General features: G+C 50.8%; 1 protein-coding gene across 4 annotated transcripts in view; it reads left to right on the forward strand.

Annotated features, from left to right (window-relative positions):
- Nucleotides 1–20,460, forward strand: part of LOC140386578 (hepatic and glial cell adhesion molecule-like) — a 103,383-nt gene extending 82,923 nt beyond the window's left edge. For 3 of the 4 annotated variants that reach the window (XM_072469021.1, XM_072469019.1, XM_072469020.1), the window contains 3 exons: nucleotides 10,595–10,864; nucleotides 14,352–14,477; nucleotides 14,624–20,460. In XM_072469021.1, coding sequence (XP_072325122.1) covers nucleotides 10,595–10,864; nucleotides 14,352–14,477; nucleotides 14,624–14,661 — 434 coding nt within the window. In that variant the 3' untranslated portion in view covers nucleotides 14,662–20,460. The remainder of the gene's footprint in view (nucleotides 1–10,594; nucleotides 10,865–14,351; nucleotides 14,478–14,623) is intronic. The other variant, XM_072469022.1, reaches the window with a different exon arrangement.
- The last annotated feature ends 2,848 nt before the right edge of the window (nucleotides 20,461–23,308 follow it).

The raw sequence follows: 23,308 nt of genomic DNA on the forward strand, positions 1-23,308 counted from the left end.
CTTTGCTTTCTGTCTAACTCGCTTTGAACCGGTCCTGGGAGTGGTTGATGGGCACAGTGTAGAGGGAGCTTTGCTTTCTGTCTAACTCGCTTTGAACCGGTCCTGGGAGTGGTTGATGGGCACAGTGTAGAGGGGGCTTTGCTTTCTGTCTAACTCGCTTTGAACCGGTCCTGGGAGTGGTTGATGGGCACAGTGCAGAGGGGGCTTTGCTTTCTGTCTAACTCGCTTTGAACCGGTCCTGGGAGTGTTTGATGAGCACAGTGTAGAGGGGGCTTTGCTTTCTGTCTAACTCGCTTTGAACCGGTCCTGGGAGTGGTTGATGGGCACAGTGTAGAGGGGGCTTTGCTTTCTGTCTAACTCGCTTTGAACCGGTCCTGGGAGTGGTTGATGGGCACAGTGTAGAGGGGGCTTTGCTTTCTGTCTAACTCGCTTTGAACCGGTCCTGGGAGTGGTTGATGGGCACAGTGTAGAGGGAGCTTTGCTTTCTGTCTAACTCGCTTTGAACGGGTCCTGGGAGTGGTTGATGGGCACAGTGTAGAGGGAGCTTTGCTTTCTGTCTAACTCGCTTTGAACCGGTCCTGGGAGTGGTTGATGGGCACAGTGTAGAGGGAGCTTTGCTCTGCATCTAACTCGCTTTGAACCGGTCCTGGGAGTGGTTGATGGGCACAGTGTAGAGGGGGCTTTGCTTTCTGTCTAACTCGCTTTGAACCGGTCCTGGGAGTGGTTGATGGGCACAGTGTAGAGGGAGCTTTGCTCTGCATCTAACTCGCTTTGAACCGGTCCTGGGAGTGGTTGATGGGCACAGTGTAGAGGGGGCTTTGCTTTCTGTCTAACTCGCTTTGAACCGGTCCTGGGAGTGGTTGATGGGCACAGTGTAGAGAGGGCTTTGCTTTCTGTCTAACTCGCTTTGAACCGGTCCTGGGAGTGGTTGATGGGCACAGTGTAGAGGGGGCTTTGCTTTCTGTCTAACTCGCTTTGAACCGGTCCTGGGAGTGGTTGATGGGCACAGTGTAGAGGGGGCTTTGCTTTCTGTCTAACTCGCTTTGAACCGGTCCTGGGAGTGGTTGATGGGCACAGTGTAGAGGGGGCTTTGCTTTCTGTCTAACTCGCTTTGAACCGGTCCTGGGAGTGGTTGATGGGCACAGTGTAGAGGGGGCTTTGCTTTCTGTCTAACTCGCTTTGAACCGGTCCTGGGAGTGGTTGATGGGCACAGTGTAGAGGGGGCTTTGCTTTCTGTCTAACTCGCTTTGAACCGGTCCTGGGAGTGGTTGATGGGCACAGTGTAGAGGGGGCTTTGCTTTCTGTCTAACTCGCTTTGAACCGGTCCTGGGAGTGGTTGATGGGCACAGTGTAGAGGGGGCTTTGCTTTCTGTCTAACTCGCTTTGAACCGGTCCTGGAAGTGGTTAATGGGCACAGTGTAGAGGGAGCTTTGCTTTCTGTCTAACTCGCTTTGAACGGGTCCTGGGAGTGGTTGATGGGCACAGTGTAGAGGGAGCTTTGCTTTCTGTCTAACTCGCTTTGAACCGGTCCTGGGAGTGGTTGATGGGCACAGTGTAGAGGGGGCTTTGCTTTCTGTCTAACTCGCTTTGAACCGGTCCTGGGAGTGGTTGATGGGCACAGTGTAGAGGGGGCTTTGCTTTCTGCCTAACTCGCTTTGAACCGGTCCTGGGAGTGGTTGATGGGCACAGTGTAGAGGGAGCTTTGCTTTCTGTCTAACTCGCTTTGAACAGGTCCTGGGAGTGGTTGATGGGCACAGTGTAGAGGGAGCTTTGTTTCTGTCTAACTCGCTTTGAACCGGTCCTGGGAGTGGTTGATGGGCACAGTGTAGAGGGGGCTTTGCTTTCTGTCTAACTCGCTTTGAACCGGTCCTGGGAGTGGTTGATGGGCACAGTGTAGAGGGGGCTTTGCTTTCTGTCTAACTCGCTTTGAACCGGTCCTGGGAGTGATTGATGGGCACAGTGTAGAGGGGGCTTTGCTTTCTGTCCAACTCGCTTTGAACCGGTCCTGGGAGTGATTGATGGCCACAGTGTAGAGGGGGCTTTGCTTTCTGTCTAACTCGCTTTGAACCGGTCCTGGGAGTGGTTGATGGGCACAGTGTAGAGGGGGCTTTGCTTTCTGTCTAACTCGCTTTGAACCGGTCCTGGGAGTGGTTGATGGGCACAGTGTAGAGGGGGCTTTGCTTTCTGTCTGACTCGCTTTGAACCGGTCCTGGGAGTGGTTGATGGGCACAGTGTAGAGGGAGCTTTGCTTTCTGTCTAACTCGCTTTGAACCGGTCCTGGAAGTGGTTGATGGGCACAGTGTAGAGGGGGCTTTGCTTTCTGTCTAACTCGCTTTGAACCGGTCCTGGGAGTGGTTGATGGGCACAGTGTAGAGGGAGCTTTGCTTTCTGTCTAACTCGCTTTGAACCTGTCCTGGGAGTGGTTGATGGGCACAGTGTAGAGGGAGCTTTGCTTTCTGTCTAACTTGCTTTGAACCGGTCCTGGGAGTGGTTGATGGGCACAGTGTAGAGGGATCTTTGCTTTCTGTCTAACTCGCTTTGAACCGGTCCTGGGAGTGGTTGATGGGCACAGTGTAGAGAGGGCTTTGCTTTCTGTCGAACTCGCTTTGAACCGGTCCTGGGAGTGGTTGATGGGCACAGTGTAGAGGGAGCTTTGCTTTCTGTCTAACTCGCTTTGAACCGGTCCTGGGAGTGGTTGATGGGCACAGTGTAGAGGGAGCTTTGCTCTGCATCTAACTCGCTTTGAACCGGTCCTGGGAGTGGTTGATGGGCACAGTGTAGAGGGAGCTTTGCTTTCTGTCTAACTCGCTTTGAACCGGTCCTGGGAGTGGTTGATGGGCACAGTGTAGAGGGGGCTTTGCTTTCTGTCTAACTCGCTTTGAACCGGTCCTGGGAGTGGTTGATGGGCACAGTGTAGAGGGGGCTTTGCTTTCTGTCTAACTCGCTTTGAACCGGTCCTGGGAGTGGTTGATGGGCACAGTGTAGAGGGGGCTTTGCTTTCTGTCTAACTCGCTTTGAACCGGTCCTGGGAGTGATTGATGGGCACAGTGTAGAGGGGGCTTTGCTTTCTGTCTAACTCGCTTTGAACCGGTCCTGGGAGTGGTTGATGGGCACAGTGTCGAGGGAGCTTTGCTTTCTGTCTAACTCACTTTGAACCGGTCCTGGGAGTGGTTGATGGGCACAGTGTAGAGGGAGCTTTGCTTTCTGTCTAACTCGCTTTGAACCGGTCCTGGGAGTGGTTGATGGGCACAGTGTAGAGGGAGCTTTGCGCTGTATCTAACCCCATACTGTACCGGTCCTGGGAGTGGTTGATGGGCACAGTGTAGAGGGGGCTTTGCTTTCTGTCTAACTCGCTTTGAACCGGTCCTGGGAGTGGTTGATGGGCACAGTGTAGAGGGGGCTTTGCTTTCTGTCTAACTCGCTTTGAACCGGTCCTGGGAGTGGTTGATGGGCACAGCGTAGAGGGGGCTTTGCTTTCTGTCTAACTCGCTTTGAACCGGTCCTGGGAGTGGTTGATGGACACAGTGTAGAGGGAGCTTTGCTTTCTGTCTAACTCGCTTTGAATCGGTCCTGGGAGTGGTTGATGGGCACAGTGTAGAGGGAGCTTTGCTTTCTGTCTAACTCGCTTTGAACCGGTCCTGGGAGTGGTTGATGGGCACAGTGTAGAGGGAGCTTTGCTCTGCATCTAACTCGCTTTGAACCGGTCCTGGGAGTGGTTGATGGGCACAGTGTAGAGGGGGCTTTGCTTTCTGTCTAACTCGCTTTTAACCGGTCCTGGGAGTGGTTGATGGGCACAGTGTAGAGGGGGCTTTGCTTTCTGTCTGACTCGCTTTGAACCGGTCCTGGGAGTGGTTGATGGGCACAGTGTAGAGGGAGCTTTGCTTTCTGTCTAACTCGCTTTGAACCTGTCCTGGGAGTGGTTGATGGGCACAGTGTAGAGGGAGCTTTGCTTTCTGTCTAACTCGCTTTGAACCGGTCCTGGGAGTGGTTGATGGGCACAGTGTAGAGGGAGCTTTGCTTTCTGTCTAACTCGCTTTGAACCGGTCCTGGGAGTGGTTGATGGGCACAGTGTAGAGAGGGCTTTGCTTTCTGTCGAACTCGCTTTGAACCGGTCCTGGGAGTGGTTGATGGGCACAGTGTAGAGGGAGCTTTGCTTTCTGTCTAACTCGCTTTGAACCGGTCCTGGGAGTGGTTGATGGGCACAGTGTAGAGGGAGCTTTGCTCTGCATCTAACTCGCTTTGAACCGGTCCTGGGAGTGGTTGATGGGCACAGTGTAGAGGGGGCTTTGCTTTCTGTCTAACTCGCTTTGAACCGGTCCTGGGAGTGGTTGATGGGCACAGTGTAGAGGGAGCTTTGCTTTCTGTCTAACTCGCTTTGAACCGGTCCTGGGAGTGGTTGATGGGCACAGTGTAGAGGGGGCTTTGCTTTCTGTCTAACTCGCTTTGAACCGGTCCTGGGAGTGGTTGATGGGCACAGTGCAGAGGGGGCTTTGCTTTCTGTCTAACTCGCTTTGAACCGGTCCTGGGAGTGTTTGATGAGCACAGTGTAGAGGGGGCTTTGCTTTCTGTCTAACTCGCTTTGAACCGGTCCTGGGAGTGGTTGATGGGCACAGTGTAGAGGGGGCTTTGCTTTCTGTCTAACTCGCTTTGAACCGGTCCTGGGAGTGGTTGATGGGCACAGTGTAGAGGGGGCTTTGCTTTCTGTCTAACTCGCTTTGAACCGGTCCTGGGAGTGGTTGATGGGCACAGTGTAGAGGGAGCTTTGCTTTCTGTCTAACTCGCTTTGAACGGGTCCTGGGAGTGGTTGATGGGCACAGTGTAGAGGGAGCTTTGCTTTCTGTCTAACTCGCTTTGAACCGGTCCTGGGAGTGGTTGATGGGCACAGTGTAGAGGGAGCTTTGCTCTGCATCTAACTCGCTTTGAACCGGTCCTGGGAGTGGTTGATGGGCACAGTGTAGAGGGGGCTTTGCTTTCTGTCTAACTCGCTTTGAACCGGTCCTGGGAGTGGTTGATGGGCACAGTGTAGAGGGAGCTTTGCTCTGCATCTAACTCGCTTTGAACCGGTCCTGGGAGTGGTTGATGGGCACAGTGTAGAGGGGGCTTTGCTTTCTGTCTAACTCGCTTTGAACCGGTCCTGGGAGTGGTTGATGGGCACAGTGTAGAGAGGGCTTTGCTTTCTGTCTAACTCGCTTTGAACCGGTCCTGGGAGTGGTTGATGGGCACAGTGTAGAGGGGGCTTTGCTTTCTGTCTAACTCGCTTTGAACCGGTCCTGGGAGTGGTTGATGGGCACAGTGTAGAGGGGACTTTGCTTTCTGTCTAACTCGCTTTGAACCGGTCCTGGGAGTGGTTGATGGGCACAGTGTAGAGGGGGCTTTGCTTTCTGTCTAACTCGCTTTGAACCGGTCCTGGGAGTGGTTGATGGGCACAGTGTAGAGGGAGCTTTGCTTTCTGTCTAACTCGCTTTGAACCGGTCCTGGGAGTGGTTGATGGGCACAGTGTAGAGGGGGCTTTGCTTTCTGTCTAACTCGCTTTGAACCGGTCCTGGGAGTGGTTGATGGGCACAGTGTAGAGGGGGCTTTGCTTTCTGTCTAACTCGCTTTGAACCGGTCCTGGGAGTGGTTGATGGGCACAGTGTAGAGGGAGCTTTGCTTTCTGTCTAACTCGCTTTGAACGGGTCCTGGGAGTGGTTGATGGGCACAGTGTAGAGGGAGCTTTGCTTTCTGTCTAACTCGCTTTGAACCGGTCCTGGGAGTGGTTGATGGGCACAGTGTAGAGGGAGCTTTGCTCTGCATCTAACTCGCTTTGAACCGGTCCTGGGAGTGGTTGATGGGCACAGTGTAGAGGGGGCTTTGCTTTCTGTCTAACTCGCTTTGAACCGGTCCTGGGAGTGGTTGATGGGCACAGTGTAGAGGGGGCTTTGCTTTCTGCCTAACTCGCTTTGAACCGGTCCTGGGAGTGGTTGATGGGCACAGTGTAGAGGGAGCTTTGCTTTCTGTCTAACTCGCTTTGAACAGGTCCTGGGAGTGGTTGATGGGCACAGTGTAGAGGGAGCTTTGTTTCTGTCTAACTCGCTTTGAACCGGTCCTGGGAGTGGTTGATGGGCACAGTGTAGAGGGGGCTTTGCTTTCTGTCTAACTCGCTTTGAACCGGTCCTGGGAGTGGTTGATGGGCACAGTGTAGAGGGGGCTTTGCTTTCTGTCTAACTCGCTTTGAACCGGTCCTGGGAGTGATTGATGGGCACAGTGTAGAGGGGGCTTTGCTTTCTGTCCAACTCGCTTTGAACCGGTCCTGGGAGTGATTGATGGCCACAGTGTAGAGGGGGCTTTGCTTTCTGTCTAACTCGCTTTGAACCGGTCCTGGGAGTGGTTGATGGGCACAGTGTAGAGGGGGCTTTGCTTTCTGTCTAACTCGCTTTGAACCGGTCCTGGGAGTGATTGATGGGCACAGTGTAGAGGGGGCTTTGCTTTCTGTCTAACTCGCTTTGAACCGGTCCTGGGAGTGATTGATGGGCACAGTGTAGAGGGGGCTTTGCTTTCTGTCTAACTCGCTTTGAACCGGTCCTGGGAGTGGTTGATGGGCACAGTGTAGAGGGAGCTTTGCTTTCTGTCTAACTCACTTTGAACCGGTCCTGGGAGTGGTTGATGGGCACAGTGTAGAGGGAGCTTTGCTTTCTGTCTAACTCGCTTTGAACCGGTCCTGGGAGTGGTTGATGGGCACAGTGTAGAGGGAGCTTTGCGCTGTATCTAACCCCATACTGTACCGGTCCTGGGAGTGGTTGATGGGCACAGTGTAGAGGGGGCTTTGCTTTCTGTCTAACTCGCTTTGAACCGGTCCTGGGAGTGGTTGATGGGCACAGTGTAGAGGGGGCTTTGCTTTCTGTCTAACTCGCTTTGAACCGGTCCTGGGAGTGGTGGATGGGCACAGTGTAGAGGGGGCTTTGCTTTCTGTCTAACTCGCTTTGAACCGGTCCTGGGAGTGGTTGATGGGCACAGTGTAGAGGGGGCTTTGCTTTCTGTCTAACTCGCTTTGAACCGGTCCTGGGAGTGGTTGATGGGCACAGTGTAGAGGGAGCTTTGCTTTCTGTCTAACTCGCTTTGAACCGGTCCTGGGAGTGGTTGATGGGCACAGTGTAGAGGGAGCTTTGCTTTCTGTCTAACTCGCTTTGAACCGGTCCTGGGAGTGGTTGATGGGCACAGTGTAGAGGGAGCTTTGCTTTCTGTCTAACTCGCTTTGAACCGGTCCTGGGAGTGGTTGATGGGCACTGTGTAGAGGGAGCTTTGCTTTCTCTCTAACTCGCTTTGAACCGGTCCTGGGAATGGTTGCTGGGCACAGTGTAGAGGGAACTTTGCTTTCTGTCTAACTCGCTTTGAACCGGTCCTGGGAGTGGTTGATGGGCACAGCGTAGAGGGAGCTTTGCTCTGCATTTAACTCGCTTTGAACCGGTCCTGGGAGTGGTTGATGGGCACAGTGTAGAGGGGGCTTTGCTTTCTGTCTAACTCGCTTTGAACCGGTCCTGGGAGTGGTTGATGGGCACAGTGTAGAGGGGGCTTTGCTTTCTGTCTAACTCGCTTTGAACCGGTCCTGGGAGTGGTTGATGGGCACAGTGTCGAGGGGGCTTTGCTTTCTGTCTAACTCGCTTTGAACCGGTCCTGGGAGTGGTTGATGGGCACAGTGTAGAGGGAGCTTTGTTTTCTGTCTAACTCGCTTTGAACCGGTCCTGGGAGTGTTTGATGGGCACAGTGTAGAGGGGGCTTTGCTTTCTGCCTAACTCGCTTTGAACCGGTCCTGGGAGTGGTTGATGGGCACAGTGCAGAGGGCGCTTTGCCTACTGTCTAACTCGCTTTGAACCGGTCCTGGGAGTGGTTGATGGGCACAGTGTAGAGGGAGCTTTGCTTTCTGTCTAACTCGCTTTGAACCGGTCCTGGGGGTGGTTGATGGGCACAGTGTAGAGGGGGCTTAGCTTTCTGTCTCACTTGCTTTGAACCGGTCCTGGGAGTGGTTGATGGGCACAGTGTAGAGGGAGCTTTGCTTTCTGTCTAACTCGCTTTGAACCGGTCCTGGGAGTGGTTGATGGGCACAGTGTAGAGGGGGCTTTGCTCTGCATCTAACTCGCTTTGAACCGGTCCTGGGAGTGGTTGATGGGCACAGTGTAGAGGGAGCTTTGCTTTCTGTCTAACTCGTTTTGAACCGGTCCTGGGAGTGGTTGATGGGCACAGCGTAGAGGGAGCTTTGCGCTGTATCTAACCCCATACTGTACCGGTCCTGGGAGTGGTTGATGGGCACAGTGTAGAGGGGGCTTTGCTTTCTTTCCAACTCGCTTTGAACCGGTCCTGGGAGTGGTTGATAGGCATAGTGTCGAGGGGGCTTTGCTTTCTGTCTAACTCGCTTTGAACCGGTCCTGGGAGTGGTTGATGGGCACATTGTAGAGGGGGCTTTGCTTTCTGTCTAACTCGCTTTGAACCGGTCCTGGGAGTGGTTGATGGGCACAGTGTAGAGGGGGCTTTGCTTTCTGTCTAACTCGCTTTGAACCGGTCCTGGGAGTGGTTGATGGGCACAGTGTAGAGGGAGCTTTGCTTTCTGTCTAACTCGCTTTGAACCGGTCCTGGGAGTGGTTGATGGGCACAGTGTAGAGGGAGCTTTGCTTTCTGTCTAACTCGCTTTGAACCGGTCCTGGGAGTGGTTGATGGGCACAGTGTAGAGGGAGCTTTGCTTTCTGTCTAACTCGCTTTGAACCGGTCCTGGGAGTGGTTGCTGGGCACAGTGTAGAGGGAACTTTGCTTTCTGTCTAACTCGCTTTGAACCGGTCCTGGGAGTGGTTGATGGGCACAGTGTAGAGGGAGCTTTGCTCTGCATCTAACTCGCTTTGAACCGGTCCTGGGAGTGGTTGATGGGCACAGTGTAGAGGGGGCTTTGCTTTCTGTCTAACTCGCTTTGAACCGGTCCTGGGAGTGGTTGATGGGCACAGTGTAGAGGGGGCTTTGCTTTCTGTCTAACTCGCTTTGAACCGGTCCTGGGAGTGGTTGATGGGCACAGTGTAGAGGGGGCTTTGCTCTCTGTCTAACTCGCTTTGAACCGGTCCTGGGAGTGGTTGATGGGCACAGTGTAGAGGGAGCTTTGCTTTCTGTCTAACTCGCTTTGAACCGGTCCTGGGAGTGTTTGATGGGCACAGTGAAGAGGGGGCTTTGCTTTCTGTCTAACACGCTTTGAACCGGTCCTGGGAGTGGTTGATGGGCACAGTGTAGAGGGAGCTTTGCTTTCTGTCTAACTCGCTTTGAACCGGTCCTGGGAGTGGTTGATGGGAACAGTGTAGAGGGAGCTTTGCTTTCTGTCTAACTCGCTTTGAACCGGTCCTGGGAGTGGTTGATGGGCACAGTGTAGAGGGGGCTTAGCTTTCTGTCTCACTTGCTTTGAACCGGTCCTGGGAGTGGTTGATGGGCACAGTGTAGAGGGGGCTTTGCTTTCTGTCTAACTCGCTTTGAACCGGTCCTGGGAGTGGTTGACGGGCACAGTGTAGAGGGGGCTTTGCTCTGCATCTAACTCGCTTTGAACCGGTCCTGGGAGTGGTTGATGGGCACAGTGTAGAGGGAGCTTTGCTTTCTGTCTAACTCGCTTCGAACCGGTCCTGGGAGTGGTTGATGGGCACAGTGTAGAGGGGCTTTGCTTTCTGTCTAACTCTTCTGTACCGGTCCTGGGAGTGGTTGATGGGCACAGTGTAGAGGGAGCTTTGCTTTCTGTCTAACTCGCTTTGAACCGGTCCTGGGAGTGGTTGATGGGCACAGTGTAGAGGGAGCTTTGCTTTCTGTCTAACTCGCTTTGAACCGGTCCTGGGAGAGGTTGATGGGCACAGTGTAGAGGGAGCTTTGCTCTGTATCTAACCCCATACTGTACCGGTCCTGGGAGTGGTTGATGGGCACCGTGTAGAGGGGGCTTTGCTTTCTGTCTAACTCGCTTTGAACCGGTCCTGGGAGTGGTTGATGGGCACAGTGTAGAGGGGGCTTTGCTTTCTGTCTAACTCGCTTTGAACCGGTCCTGGGAGTGGTTGATGGGCACAGTGTAGAGGGAGCTTTGCTTTCTGTCTAACTCGCTTTGAACCGGTCCTGGGAGTGGTTGATGGGCACAGTGTAGAGGGGGCTTTGCTCTGCATCTAACTCGCTTTGAACCGGTCCTGGGAGTGGTTGATGGGCACAGTGTAGAGGGAGCTTTGCTTTCTGTCTAACTCGCTTTGAACCGGTCCTGGGAGTGGTTGATGGGCACAGTGTAGAGGGGGCTTTGCTCTGCATCTAACTCGCTTTGAACCGGTCCTGGGAGTGGTTGATGGGCACAGTGTAGAGGGAGCTTTGCTTTCTGTCTAACTCTTCTGTACCGGTCCTGGGAGTGGTTGATGGGCACAGTGTAGCGGGAGTATTACTCTGTATCTAACTCTTCTGTACCGGTGGTGTGGGCCCCTGGGACCCATTGGCATTAATTTTCAAGTTTTCAATTTGCAATGTGAAATCATTTGACTGTTCCTCTTATAAAAGTTGGGGTTAGGTAACAGTGTGATCTCAATCATAAAACTACTTTACATTGATGTCAAAATGCTTTCCTTCTCAGAGCCCATTGAAGGGATCACAATTATCATGGCACCCAACCAGACCAGCTCCATCCGCAACATGACTCTAAGTTGCTCGGTGGAACATGGCACAATGCCCAATTTCTCCTGGACAAAAAATGGGAAAAGTATCATGGAGACGGAGAGACTATCCCTCTGCAATTCAGGACAGAGTCTCACTCTGCACACATTCAGCCTGGAGGACTGTGGAACCTACACCTGTTCAGTGGCAAATCGACTTAACAACCAGACTTACAGTCTGAATTTATTAGGTGGCGAGTTGTTACTTTGTAATATCCACCATCATCTGCATTGTTATCAGAAATTGCCTAATGCTTGATATGATTGTGCAATTGGGCAGCACACAAACAACCACTTTAAAATATTCTTTGAAGCTCATAATGCGTCTCAGTTCTAGATGCTCAGAGTGACGTATGGCCAGACACAGATCCACTCTCTGCTAACGAAAGGAATATGTCCAAGCCACGCACCATTTTTAACTTGCTCAGGACCTCAGGGAGCCTATAGTTCCCTGTTACTCCTCTCCATAACAACACCCCAGCCAATCAGAGTTGATTTACCCACGAATCCGCACCCTTTTCTCCTGTAATCTGAATCATTGTGATTGTTTGAAATTTGGCAACCTTGCCATTGTCCTGGTGAGTGCAAGATGAAAAACTTCAACGACTTGTCTTTCTCCTCAGAAATGTGCAAATGGGAATTTGTCAAATTACGGTGGATGGTCAATTAGAGAGCGTTACAATGCAATTTGCAACAGAAACAGTCCATTCGGCCCATCTGGTCCACGCGGGTCTCCACCCTTTCCCCTTTCATTTCATTCCTATCAGGATATCCTTCGGGGTATTTGCTTGAGCTGAGGACTGGTTAATAGATCAAAAAGAGAGAGGGGGAATAAATGACTGGGATAATGAGGCCTTTGTAAGTGTCGGTGATAGACCTTCAGCTACTTACAATGGAAAAGCGTTAGATGAAGGGGAGTGGATGATCTGATTGAGGTATATAAAATATTAAAAGGGATTGATAAAGTAAACTTCGACCAAATGTTCCCCTTGTTGGGCAATCTAGAACGAGATGTCAAAGTTATAGGTTGAGAAGCGGTAGATTTAAAACTGAGATGAGGAGAACTACTTCTTGCAGAGGGTGGTGAATTTGTGGAACTCGCTGCCCCATAGGGCGATGGACTCTGAGTGATTAAATGGTTTCAAAGGAGATAGATATATTTCTGATAAAAAATCGAGTTGAAGGGATAAGGGGAATAGGTAGGGAAGTGGATTTGGACCAGGAAGAGATCAGCCATGATCTGTCTGAATGACGTAGTAGGCTCGAGGGGCTGAATTGCTTACATCTGCTCCTAATTCCTATGTTCCTATGAGTGTAAGGTATCAAAGCTTGCTGATGATGCAATATTAGGAGGGACAGGGAAGCTACAAGGAGGATACAGCGAATGTGGTGGCACAGTGGTTTGCATTGCTGCCCCACAGCGCCAGGGACCCGGTTTCATTTCTGCCCTCGGGTGACTGTGCAGACCTTGCTCATTCTCTCCGCATCTGTGTGGATTTCCGCTGGTGCCCTGTTTCCTCCCACAGTCCAAAAGTGTGTAGGTTAGGTGGATTGGCCATGCTAAATTGTCCCTTAGTGTTCAAAAGATGTGCAGATTAGGCTGGGTTGTGGGGTTACAAGGATAGGACGGAGAATTGGGCCTAGATCGGGTATTCTTTCGGAGGGTTGGTGCAGACTCGATGGGCTGAATGGCCTCCTGCACTGTAGGTGCACTGTATGGGTGTGGATGGGTCGAGTGAGAAAGCGGCGGATGGAGAGTACCGCGGGGAAATGTGATGTTATCCATATTGGTCAGAAGAACAGAAAAGCTGAATATTTTGTTTCGGGCAATTGAGAGGTTTGAAAATGTTGCTGCTCTGAAGGTGTTGGCTGTCTTGCTGCATGTTGCGCATGCGAGTTGTGGAGCATCCGTTGCTGAATGGATTCGAGACCGAGATCGATAGATTTCTGGGTGCGGAGGGAGTGGGTGGGATGGTGAAGTGAAGGAGAAGATTAGATAAAGAGCATATCATATAATCCCTACAGTTCAGAAGGACGCTGTTCAGCCCATCAAGTCTGTGCCGACTCTCCGAAAGAGCACCCTATCTAGGCTCAGAGGTCAGGCAATCTGAATCACAAAAGGTTGTTATGTAGATACAGCAAGTAATTTGGAAAACTAATAGAATATTATCATTCATTGGGAGCGGAATTGAATACACAATTAGGGAGGTTATGCTTCACTTGTACAGAGCATAGTGAGACCACATTTGGAATATAGTGTACAGGATTCGTCTCCTTATCTAAGGAGAGGTGGAAATGCTTCAGAAGCAGTTCAGAGAAGGTTTACTGGACTGATACCAGGAATGGGCAGGTTGTCTTATGAGGAAAGGTTGGACAGGCAAGGTTTGTATCCACTGGAGTTTAGAAGACTAAGAGGCAACTTGATTGAAACGTATAAGGTCCTGCGGCATCTTTACAGGATGGATGTGGAGAGGATGTGTCCTCTTGTCAGTGTATCTAGAACTGGGGTCACTGTTTTAAAAATAAGAGTCGCCCATTCAATACAGAGATGAAGTGAGATTTTTCCTTTCAGGGGATTGTGAGTCTCAAAGTCTCTTCCTCAAAAGGCGATGGAAGCAGAGTCTTAGAACATTTTTGTTTTATAAATTTAGAGTACCCAATTATTTTTTTTTTTCAATTAAGGAGCAATTTAGCGTGGCCAATCCACCTAACCTACACATCTTTAGGTTGTGGGGGTGAAACCCACGCAGACATGGGGAGAATGTGCAAACTCCACACGGACAGTGACCCAGAGCCGGGATTCAAACCCGGGTCCTCAGTGCCGCAGTCCCAGTGCTAACCACTGCGCCACGTGTCGCTCTGAATATTTTTTAAGGTGATACAGAATCTTGGTAAGCAAAGGGGTGATAGGTTATCAGGAGGGGGGAGGGGCAAATTAGCCGAGCACGCGTTGGGAGGCCAGAGAATCCCACCCCTATAGCACTGTTGGTGACCTCAGGATGCCCCCAAGTACATTTACAGCCAAAGGAGCCCATTGTTCTCCTAGTGCAGTCTCTGTTGTCAATGTAGGAAGTGGCAATTTGTGAACAGCAGTATCCCATAACAGCATTGATATGAACATATAATCTGCTTCCTTTCCAGACCGGGGGGGGGGGGGGGCGTAAGGATGTTTTGGTTTTGTTAGTTAAGTTTCCTTTTAGACATTGTTTTAGTTACAGTCCTCACTAGAGATTGTTACCCCCGGCACTCCTGTTTAATTTCTTGATCCATTTGTTTTATTACAAGAGGAAGACTTTTGCCACTGATGTTGGCTGAGGGGTCAGTATTAGCCCAGGGACCCCCTGGGAATTTTTATGCCCATCTGAGAGGGCCAACAGCCTTACAGTTTAAAATCTTGTCCAACAGACAATATCCATGATAGTGCTGCACTCCTCCAGGACTGGTGCTGGGAGTGTCGGCCTACCTTTATTTCATGCTCAAGTCTCACAAACATCTGACTCGGAATCAGGAGCGCTCCCCATGTAGTCAAAGTGCGCACTTGTGCTTGTGTATTTGTGCTTGTGTATGTGGGTTTGCGTTTGTGTATTTGTGCTTGTGCATTTGTGTGCCCCTGTTTTAAGAATGTGCAAATGATGCCGCTATGATGACCTTATCTATCCTAAATTCATTTCCATTCAGCATCCTCAAACGTCCCGCAGTGCCGAGTAGACCTGCGCACCAACAAGAGGCAACATTACATAATTCCTATCTTAATTGTGACCTTCAGCACACTGTTAACCGGCTTGGTGATATATTCCACAAAAGGTGATTATCTCTTCATGTATTCATTTCAGGGGTTGTGAGATTCCATGTGATTTTAACCCCAACTTGGAAAGAGGCCACATTTTTGTGAAATGTTTCAAATTGTGAATCTATGACAAAGAGTAACCTTTCCTCTATTTTCTTTACAGTGGGTAAAATCGCCCTGCAGAAGAGCAGGTCAAAGTAATGCCCCATTACATTGAGAACCAGGCGACTACCCGCATGAATACATCATGAGACACCCTTACCCCTATAAATATTGCATTTTTATTTTCTCTGACCATATGCATGCTCACCCTGACTGATGCTGCTCCTTTACCATACTGCACACTCACCCTGACTGATGCTGCATCCCTTACCATATTGCACACTTACCCTGACTGATGCTGCATCCCTTACCGTACTGCACACTCACCATCATTGATGCTGCATCCCTTACCGTATTGCACACTCACCCTGATTGATGCTGCATCCCTTACCATATTGCACACTTACCCTGACTGATGCTGCATCCCTTACCGTACTGCACACTCACTGTGATTGATGCTGCATCCCTTACCGTACAGCACACTCACCGTGATTGATGCTGCATCCCTTACCATACTGCACACTCACCATCATTGATGCTGCATCCCTTACCATATTGCACACTCACCCTGATTGATGCTGCATCCCTTACCATATTGCACACTTACCCTGACTGATGCTGCTTCTCTTACCATATTGCACACTTACCCTGACTGATGCTGCATCTCTTACCGTACTGCACACTCACCATCATTGATGCTGCATCCCTTACCATATTGCACACTTACCCTGACTGATGCTGCATCTCTTACCGTACTGCACACTCACCCTGACTGATGCTGCATCCCTTACCATATTGCACACTTACCCTGACTGATGCTGCATCTCTTACCGTACTGCACACTCACCCTGACTGATGCTGCATCCCTTACCATATTGCACACTTACCCTGACTGATGCTGCATCTCTTACCGTACTGCACACTCACCCTGACTGATGCTGCATCCCTTACCATATTGCACACTTACCCTGACTGATGCTGCATCCCTTACCGTATTGCACACTCACCCTGACTGATGCTGCATCCCTTACCATATTGCACACTTACCCTGACTGATGCTGCATCCCTTACCGTACTGCACACTCACCATCATTGATGCTGCATCCCTTACCGTATTGCACACTCACCCTGATTGATGCTGCATCCCTTACCATATTGCACACTTACCCTGACTGATGCTGCATCCCTTACCGTACTGCACACTCACTGTGATTGATGCTGCATCCCTTACCGTACAGCACACTCACCGTGATTGATGCTGCATCCCTTACCATACTGCACACTCACCATCATTGATGCTGCATCCCTTACCATATTGCACACTCACCCTGATTGATGCTGCATCCCTTACCATATTGCACACTTACCCTGACTGATGCTGCTTCTCTTACCATATTGCACACTTACCCTGACTGATGCTGCATCTCTTACCGTACTGCACACTCACCATCATTGATGCTGCATCCCTTACCATATTGCACACTTACCCTGACTGATGCTGCATCTCTTACCGTACTGCACACTCACCCTGACTGATGCTGCATCCCTTACCATATTGCACACTTACCCTGACTGATGCTGCATCTCTTACCGTACTGCACACTCACCCTGACTGATGCTGCATCTCTTACCATATTGCACACTTACCCTAACTGATGCTGCATCCCTTACCGTACTGCACACTCACCCTGACTGATGCTGCATCTCTTACCATATTGCACACTTACCCTGACTGATGCTGCATCCCTTACCATACTGCACACTCACCCTGACTGATGCTGCATCTCTTACCATATTGCACACTTACCCTGACTGATGCTGCATCTCTTACCGTACTGCACACTCACCCTGACTGATGCTGCATCTCTTACCATACTGCACACTCACCCTGACTGATGCTGCATCCCTTACCATATTGCACACTTACCCTGACTGATGCTGCATCTCTTACCGTACTGCATACTCACCCTGACTGATGCTGCATCCCTTACCATATTGCACACTTACCCTGATTGATGCTGCATCCCTTACCGTACTGCATACTCACCCTGACTGATGCTGCATCCCTTACCATATTGCACACTCACCCTGATTGATGCTGCATCCCTTACCGTATTGCACACTCACCCTGACTGATGCTGCATCCCTTACCATATTGCACACTTACCCTGACTGATGCTGCATCCCTTACCATATTGCACACTCACCCTGACTGATGCTGCATCCCTTACCATATTGCACACTTACCCTGACTGATGCTGCATCCCTTACCATATTGCACACTTACCCTGATTGATGCTGCATCCCTTACCGTACTGCACACTCACTGTGATTGATGCTGCATCCCTTACCATACTGCACACTCACCATCATTGATGCTGCATCCGTTACCATACGGAACACTCACACTGATTGATGCTGCATCCCTTACCATACTGTACACTTACCCTGACTGATGCTGCATCCCTTACCGTACTGCACACTCACTGTGATTGATGCTGCATCCCTTACCGTACTGCACACTCACCATCATTGATGCTGCATCCCTTACCGTACTGCACACTCACTGTGATTGATGCTGCATCCCTTACCGTACTGCACACTCACCATCATTGATGCTGCATCCCTTACCGTACTGCACACTCACACTGATTGATGCTGCATCCCTTACCGTACTGCACACTCACCCTGACTGATGCTGCATCCGTTACCATACTGCACACTCACCATCATTGATGCTGCATCCCTTACCGTACTGCACACTTACCCTGACTGATGCTGCATCCCTTACCATACTGCACACTCACCCTGACTGATGCTGCATCCCTTACCATACGGCACACTCACCATCATTGATGCTGCATCCCTTACCATACGGCACACTCACCATCATTGATGCTGCATCCGTTACCATACTGCACACTCACCATCATTGATGCTGCATCCCTTACCATACGGCACACTCACCATCATTGATGCTGCATCCCTTACCGTACTGCACACTCACTGTGATTGATGCTGCATCCCTTACCGTACTGCACACTCACACTGATTGATGCTGCATCCCTTACCGTACTGCACACTCACCCTGACTGATGCTGCATCCGTTACCATACTGCACACTCACCATCATTGATGCTGCATCCCTTACCGTACTGCACACTCACCCTGACTGATGCTGCATCCGTTACCATACTGCACACTCACCATCATTGATGCTGCATCCGTTACCATACTGCACACTCACCATCATTGATGCTGCATCCCTTACCATACGGCACACTCACCATCATTGATGCTGCATCCCTTACCGTACTGCACACTCACTGTGATTGATGCTGCATCCCTTACCGTACTGCACACTCACACTGATTGATGCTGCATCCCTTACCGTACTGCACACTCACCCTGACTGATGCTGCATCCGTTACCATACTGCACACTCACCATCATTGATGCTGCATCCCTTACCATATTGCACACTCACCATCATTGATGCTGCATCCCTTACCGTACTGCACACTCACCATCATTGATGCTGCATCCCTTACCGTACTGCACACTCACCCTGACTGATGCTGCATCCGTTACCATACTGCACACTCACCATCATTGATGCTGCATCCCTTACCATATTGCACACTCACCATCATTGATGCTGCATCCCTTACCGTACTGCACACTCACCATCATTGATGCTGCATCCCTTACCATATTGCACACTCACCATCATTGATGCTGCATCCCTTACCGTACTGCACACTCACCCTGACTGATGCTGCATCACTTATCTTGTTGTATCCTTGCCCCCGTCGATATGCAGGGTGCTCAATATTGAGGGTCTTTGTAAGCCGGTGTTGCTCCTGAAAGTTGACAGGCCCACACCCCTGCTAACCTGGTAAAAGCTTGTTTTGAGGTATTGTCTGCCTTCACAGACCCCATTTTTTACTTAATTATCAAGAAACGGAAAATAATGTTCACATCAGTATTAATGCATGAGGGATTGAAGAGAATGCAGAAGAAAAAAGCCATTCAGCTGTCGGCCCTTGCTCCTTGCACAGACAAAGGCACCACCAGGGTATTTAGTCCAACGCCAGCTGAACCGGAGCATTGTCTACGAAGCAGAAGGCTAGTGAGGAGCGACTCTTCACTGACACAGCGCAGAGGAACTGAGGTTGCGGCCGAAGTATGATGACAAAAAAGGGCAGGCCTTAACCAGATGTTTGGAAGTGGTTAGAGATGTGACCCACTGGAGAACTCAGCAATGGGAGCTGGGGGGGAGAGGTATGGATGAGCGACAATGAAGCTGAGAGCGGGATTGATTTCGAGATGGTACAGCAAAGGGGTATGGAATTCAACCATGTGGATGGTTACGAGTGATGGAAGAACACTCGTGATGTTTGATGTACGTGGATTAACTAAGCTCTATCTCCCCTATCTTCACGCTGCCAGCTCTGATTATGAATGCATCTCCATTCTGAGACTGACAGTGCCCTGAGGTATTTTCCTACCAAGGACGATCGTCCATATTCTCATCATACCCAAAGTTTGCGCCTTAATCCCCCAGCACATGTGAAAGATGCTGCTTCCAGCTGTGTTAAAGTAAAGTTGCCATACTGCCAGATGACCAAAGCTGCTTTGCCCTTTGAGGGGACGGGATGACTGACGGCAATTTAACCTGAGGATCACCACACCTCAGGCAAGAGACAAGGTTGAGAAACCGGGGCTTTCATAGATATCTTCAGCCCATACGGGAATTGAACCCATGCTGTTGGCCTCACTCTGCGTCATGGACCAGCTGTCCAGTCAGCTTAGCTAAGCCAGCTATGTTGTAAGGTGATCTCCTTCATGTCCCCCTGAATGCAACTTGTTTCTCCCCAGGGAGAACAAGCTCAGGATTTTCATCTCTATCTCATTGCCATGTTAGGAATTATTGTATAGTTAGATGTAAGGTACAGTAATTCTAAAACTATTATCCCTGTGTTCAAATCCCACCATGGTTTTGCCATTCCCTATCTCTGTACCCTCCTTCAGCCCCTACAAATCCCTCCCTATATCTGTACCCTCCTCCAGTCCCTACAAATCCCTCCCTATTTCTGTAACCTCCTCCAGCCCCTACAAATCCCTATCCTTGTAACCTCCTCCAGCCCCTACAAACCCTCCCTATCTATGTAACCTGCTCCAGCCCTCTCACCCCTCCCTATCTCTGTAACCTACTCCAATGCATACAAACCCTCCCTATCTCTATAACCTCCTCCAGCCTGTACAAACCCTCCCTATCTCTGCAACCTCCTCCAGCCCTGACAACCTTCCATATCTCTGTAACCTCCTCCAGCCCCTACACCAGGGGCAGCACGGTAGCACAGTAGTTAGCACAGTTGCTTCACAGCTCCAGGGTCCTAGATTCGATTCCCGGCTTGGGTCACTGTCTGTGTGGAGTCTGCACGTTCTCCACGTGTCTGCGTGTGTTTCCTCTGGGTGCTCCAGTTTACTCCCACCGTCCAAAGATGTGCAGGTTAAGTAGATTGGCTATGCTAAATTGCTCTTAGTGTCCAAAAGAAGATTAGGTGGGGTTATGGGGATAGGTTGGCGGTATGGGCTTAGGTAGGGTGCTCTTTCCAAGGGCCAATGCAGACTCAATGGACTGAATGGCCTCCTTCTGCACTGTAAATTCTATGATCTATGAAGCCCTCTCAACCTCCGTAACCTCCAGAAGTCTAGACTAGCAATCATGAAACAATGTACCTATTTTGCACAGAATCTAATATCTTTGATTGTATTTCTGCACTTTAACGCTGAAAACTGTCATGTGTACATTAATTGTGGATTGCACTCATTTTGTGTTGAATTGTGTATTTCTCTGTGATGCCACCTTTATTAAATGTTGAGTTTTATAAAGCCCGTAGTATGCATTCTCCACAGAGTTCCGAACTTCCGACGAGCCTGCTGTTTGGGAGCTGGATCCCAGTTGTTCATGGAACTGATGTCACAGGTTCCCACATTAACCTTTGAAAACTGATCCACAGAGGAGCATGGGAATGGCCAGAGGCCATTCGACCCCCTTCTAGCCTGTTCCTCCATTGATTCAGCTCACAGCGGATTTGTATCTTAACTCAATCCCTCCGCTTTACGCCTGGATCTCTCATTCCCCCTCACTATAAATTCTTCAGGGGTCTCGGGAAGGTTACACAAATGAAAGTTTATTTAGGCAAATAAAGGTAAAGACCTGCAGCACCTAAGACCCAGCCGGGACTATCGATCATGCCAGTCCCAATCCGGGCTGCCTTTGAAACACTAGATTCACAAGCCCCCGCTGCTGGTCCTCCGCTCCTCAGCAGGGGCAGCTGGTATTCCCTGGGCCCCACGGAGGTCAATCGGGTCGTCCCTGGGTCTCCCGAGGGTGATTACATCGATCTAACAACAATCAGTCCCACTCCGTTTTGAAGTTGACAATGAGTTCTCCCACCCTCGACAGTATTCTTTCGGAGTGATGATCAGAAGTTCGTGATTCCCACCCCCTCTCTGTGTGAGGAAGTGCTTCCTGACACCAGTGCTGACAGCCTGGCTCCAATTTTAAGGTTCTATGGTTGATGCACGATCAATTAGACAAAGACGAGAGTTGGTTGCAATCGAGGATTTATTACACGAAGATGTGTGACCTACAGCAGCTGGCGAAATGGCTGCTGTACGGGGAACACACATATTTATATTCTGCCTACTGGGTGGAGCCAGCAGGCAGGGAACTACCCCCGTACCTGTAGTAGAGGGCCTTACCACAAAGCACCTAATATCTACATCAGTGGTGACTACCACATTCACCCCCTGTTAAAATTGAGTCCGGCGGGGGTGGTGGAGAACTATGTACAAGTAGATGTTTTAAAGTACAGAAAAAAAAATTGAGCCCAGTGAATGTGGAGGAGAATTATATAGAAGGATGATGTTTTAAGAGTCCCGATCAAGTTAGAGGTTCAGTCGGTCCGGAGCCTTGATCTGCCGTTGGGAGCGCCGCAGTGATGGCGGCGATTCCGGTGTCGGTCTGGTCTTCGGTGACTCCGGGAGCATGCCGAAATCCTCTTCATCCTCGGGCATGGTCAGGGGGAGGACAGATTGTCCTGGGGCGGGGGTTGCGGCTGGGTGCGCCGGGGGAGGGGAGGGTGGTGCCGGGCTAAGGGGTGTGTGTGTGTGGAACCAGCTGGTGCCAGGTCGCTGAGGGAGACAGTATCTTGGCGGCCATCGGGGTATGCTGCGTCGGCATACTGTGGGTTGGCGTGGTGTAGCTATACCCTCTCAACCAACGGGTCCGCCTTGTGGAGTCAGACGTGCTTACGGAGGAATATGGGTCCTGGAGCTGCGAGCCAAGTCGGGAGCGACACCCCGGATGTGGATTTCCTGGGGAAGGCAAAGAGACGTTCATGGAGTGTGTCATTAGTCGCAGTGCATAGGAGCGACCAAATGGAGTGCAGTGTGTCGGGGAGGACCTCCTGCCAGTGGGATGCCGGGAGATTGCTGGACCTAGGGCCAGCTGGACGGCCCTCCAGACCATCCCATTCTCCCTCTCCACCTGCCCGTTTCCCCGGGGGTTATAGCTGGTCGTCCTGCTCAAGGCGATACCCTTGTTCAGCAGGAACTGACGCAGCTCATCGCTCATGAATGAGGATCCCCGGTCGCTGTGGGTGTAGGGGTGGAAGCCGAACAGAGGGAGGATGGTGTTGAGGGCTATGATGACGGTGGCAGGCGTCATGTCGGGGCATGGGATGCCGAAAGGGAATCTGGAATATTCATCGACCACACTGAGGAAGTATGTGTTACGGTCGGTGGAGGGGAGGGGCCCTATGAAGTCCACGCTGAGGTGTTCAAAGGGGTGGGAGGCCTTCACCAGGCACGCACGGTCTGGACGGTAGAAGTGTGGTTTGCACTCCGTGCAGACCTGGCAGTCTCTGCTGATTGCCCTGACTTCCTCGACGGAGTAGGGCAGATTGCGGGCCTTGAAGTGGTACAAATGTGTTACTCCCAGGTGACAAAGGTTGTCGTGCAGAGTCCGGAGTCGGTCCACCTGTGCGCTGGCACATGTACCTCGGGATAGGGCATCGGGGGGCTCGTTGAGCTTACCGGGGTGATACAAAATCTCGTAGTTGTAGGTGGAGAGCTCGATACTCCACCTCAAGATTTTATCGTTCTTGATCTTGCCCCGCTGTGTTGTTAAACATGAAGGCTACCGACCGTTGGTCAGTGAGGAGAGTGAATCTCCTGCCGGCCAGTTAATGCCTCCAATGCCGCACAGCTTCAACGATGGCATGGACCTCTTTGTCGACGGAGGAATGCCGAATTTCGGAGGTATGAAGGGTTCGTGTAAAGAAGGTTAGGTATGAATTTCCCCAGGAAATTGACCATGCCCAGGAAGCGGAGGACCGCCTTCTTGCCCTCCGGTGTCTTCATGGCCTTAATGGCAGATACCTTGTCAGCATCCGGCTGCACGCCAAACTGTGAAATATGGTCTCCGAGGAATTTAAGTTCTATTTGACCAAAGGAGCATTTGGCCATGTTGAGGCGGAGGCCATGCTCATGGATTCGTCGGAAGACGCGTTGGAGGCGATCAATGTGCTCCTGCGGGGTGGTAGACCAGACGATGATGTCGTCCACATATACGCAAAGCCCTTCGATACCTTCCATCATCTGCTCCATTATTCTGTGGAACACTTCCGATGCAGAGATGATGCAGAGATTGGGCATCAGGTTGCAGCAATAT

Source organism: Scyliorhinus torazame, chromosome 12 (genome assembly GCF_047496885.1).
Source record: "Scyliorhinus torazame isolate Kashiwa2021f chromosome 12, sScyTor2.1, whole genome shotgun sequence".
NCBI lineage: Eukaryota > Metazoa > Chordata > Chondrichthyes > Carcharhiniformes > Scyliorhinidae > Scyliorhinus > Scyliorhinus torazame.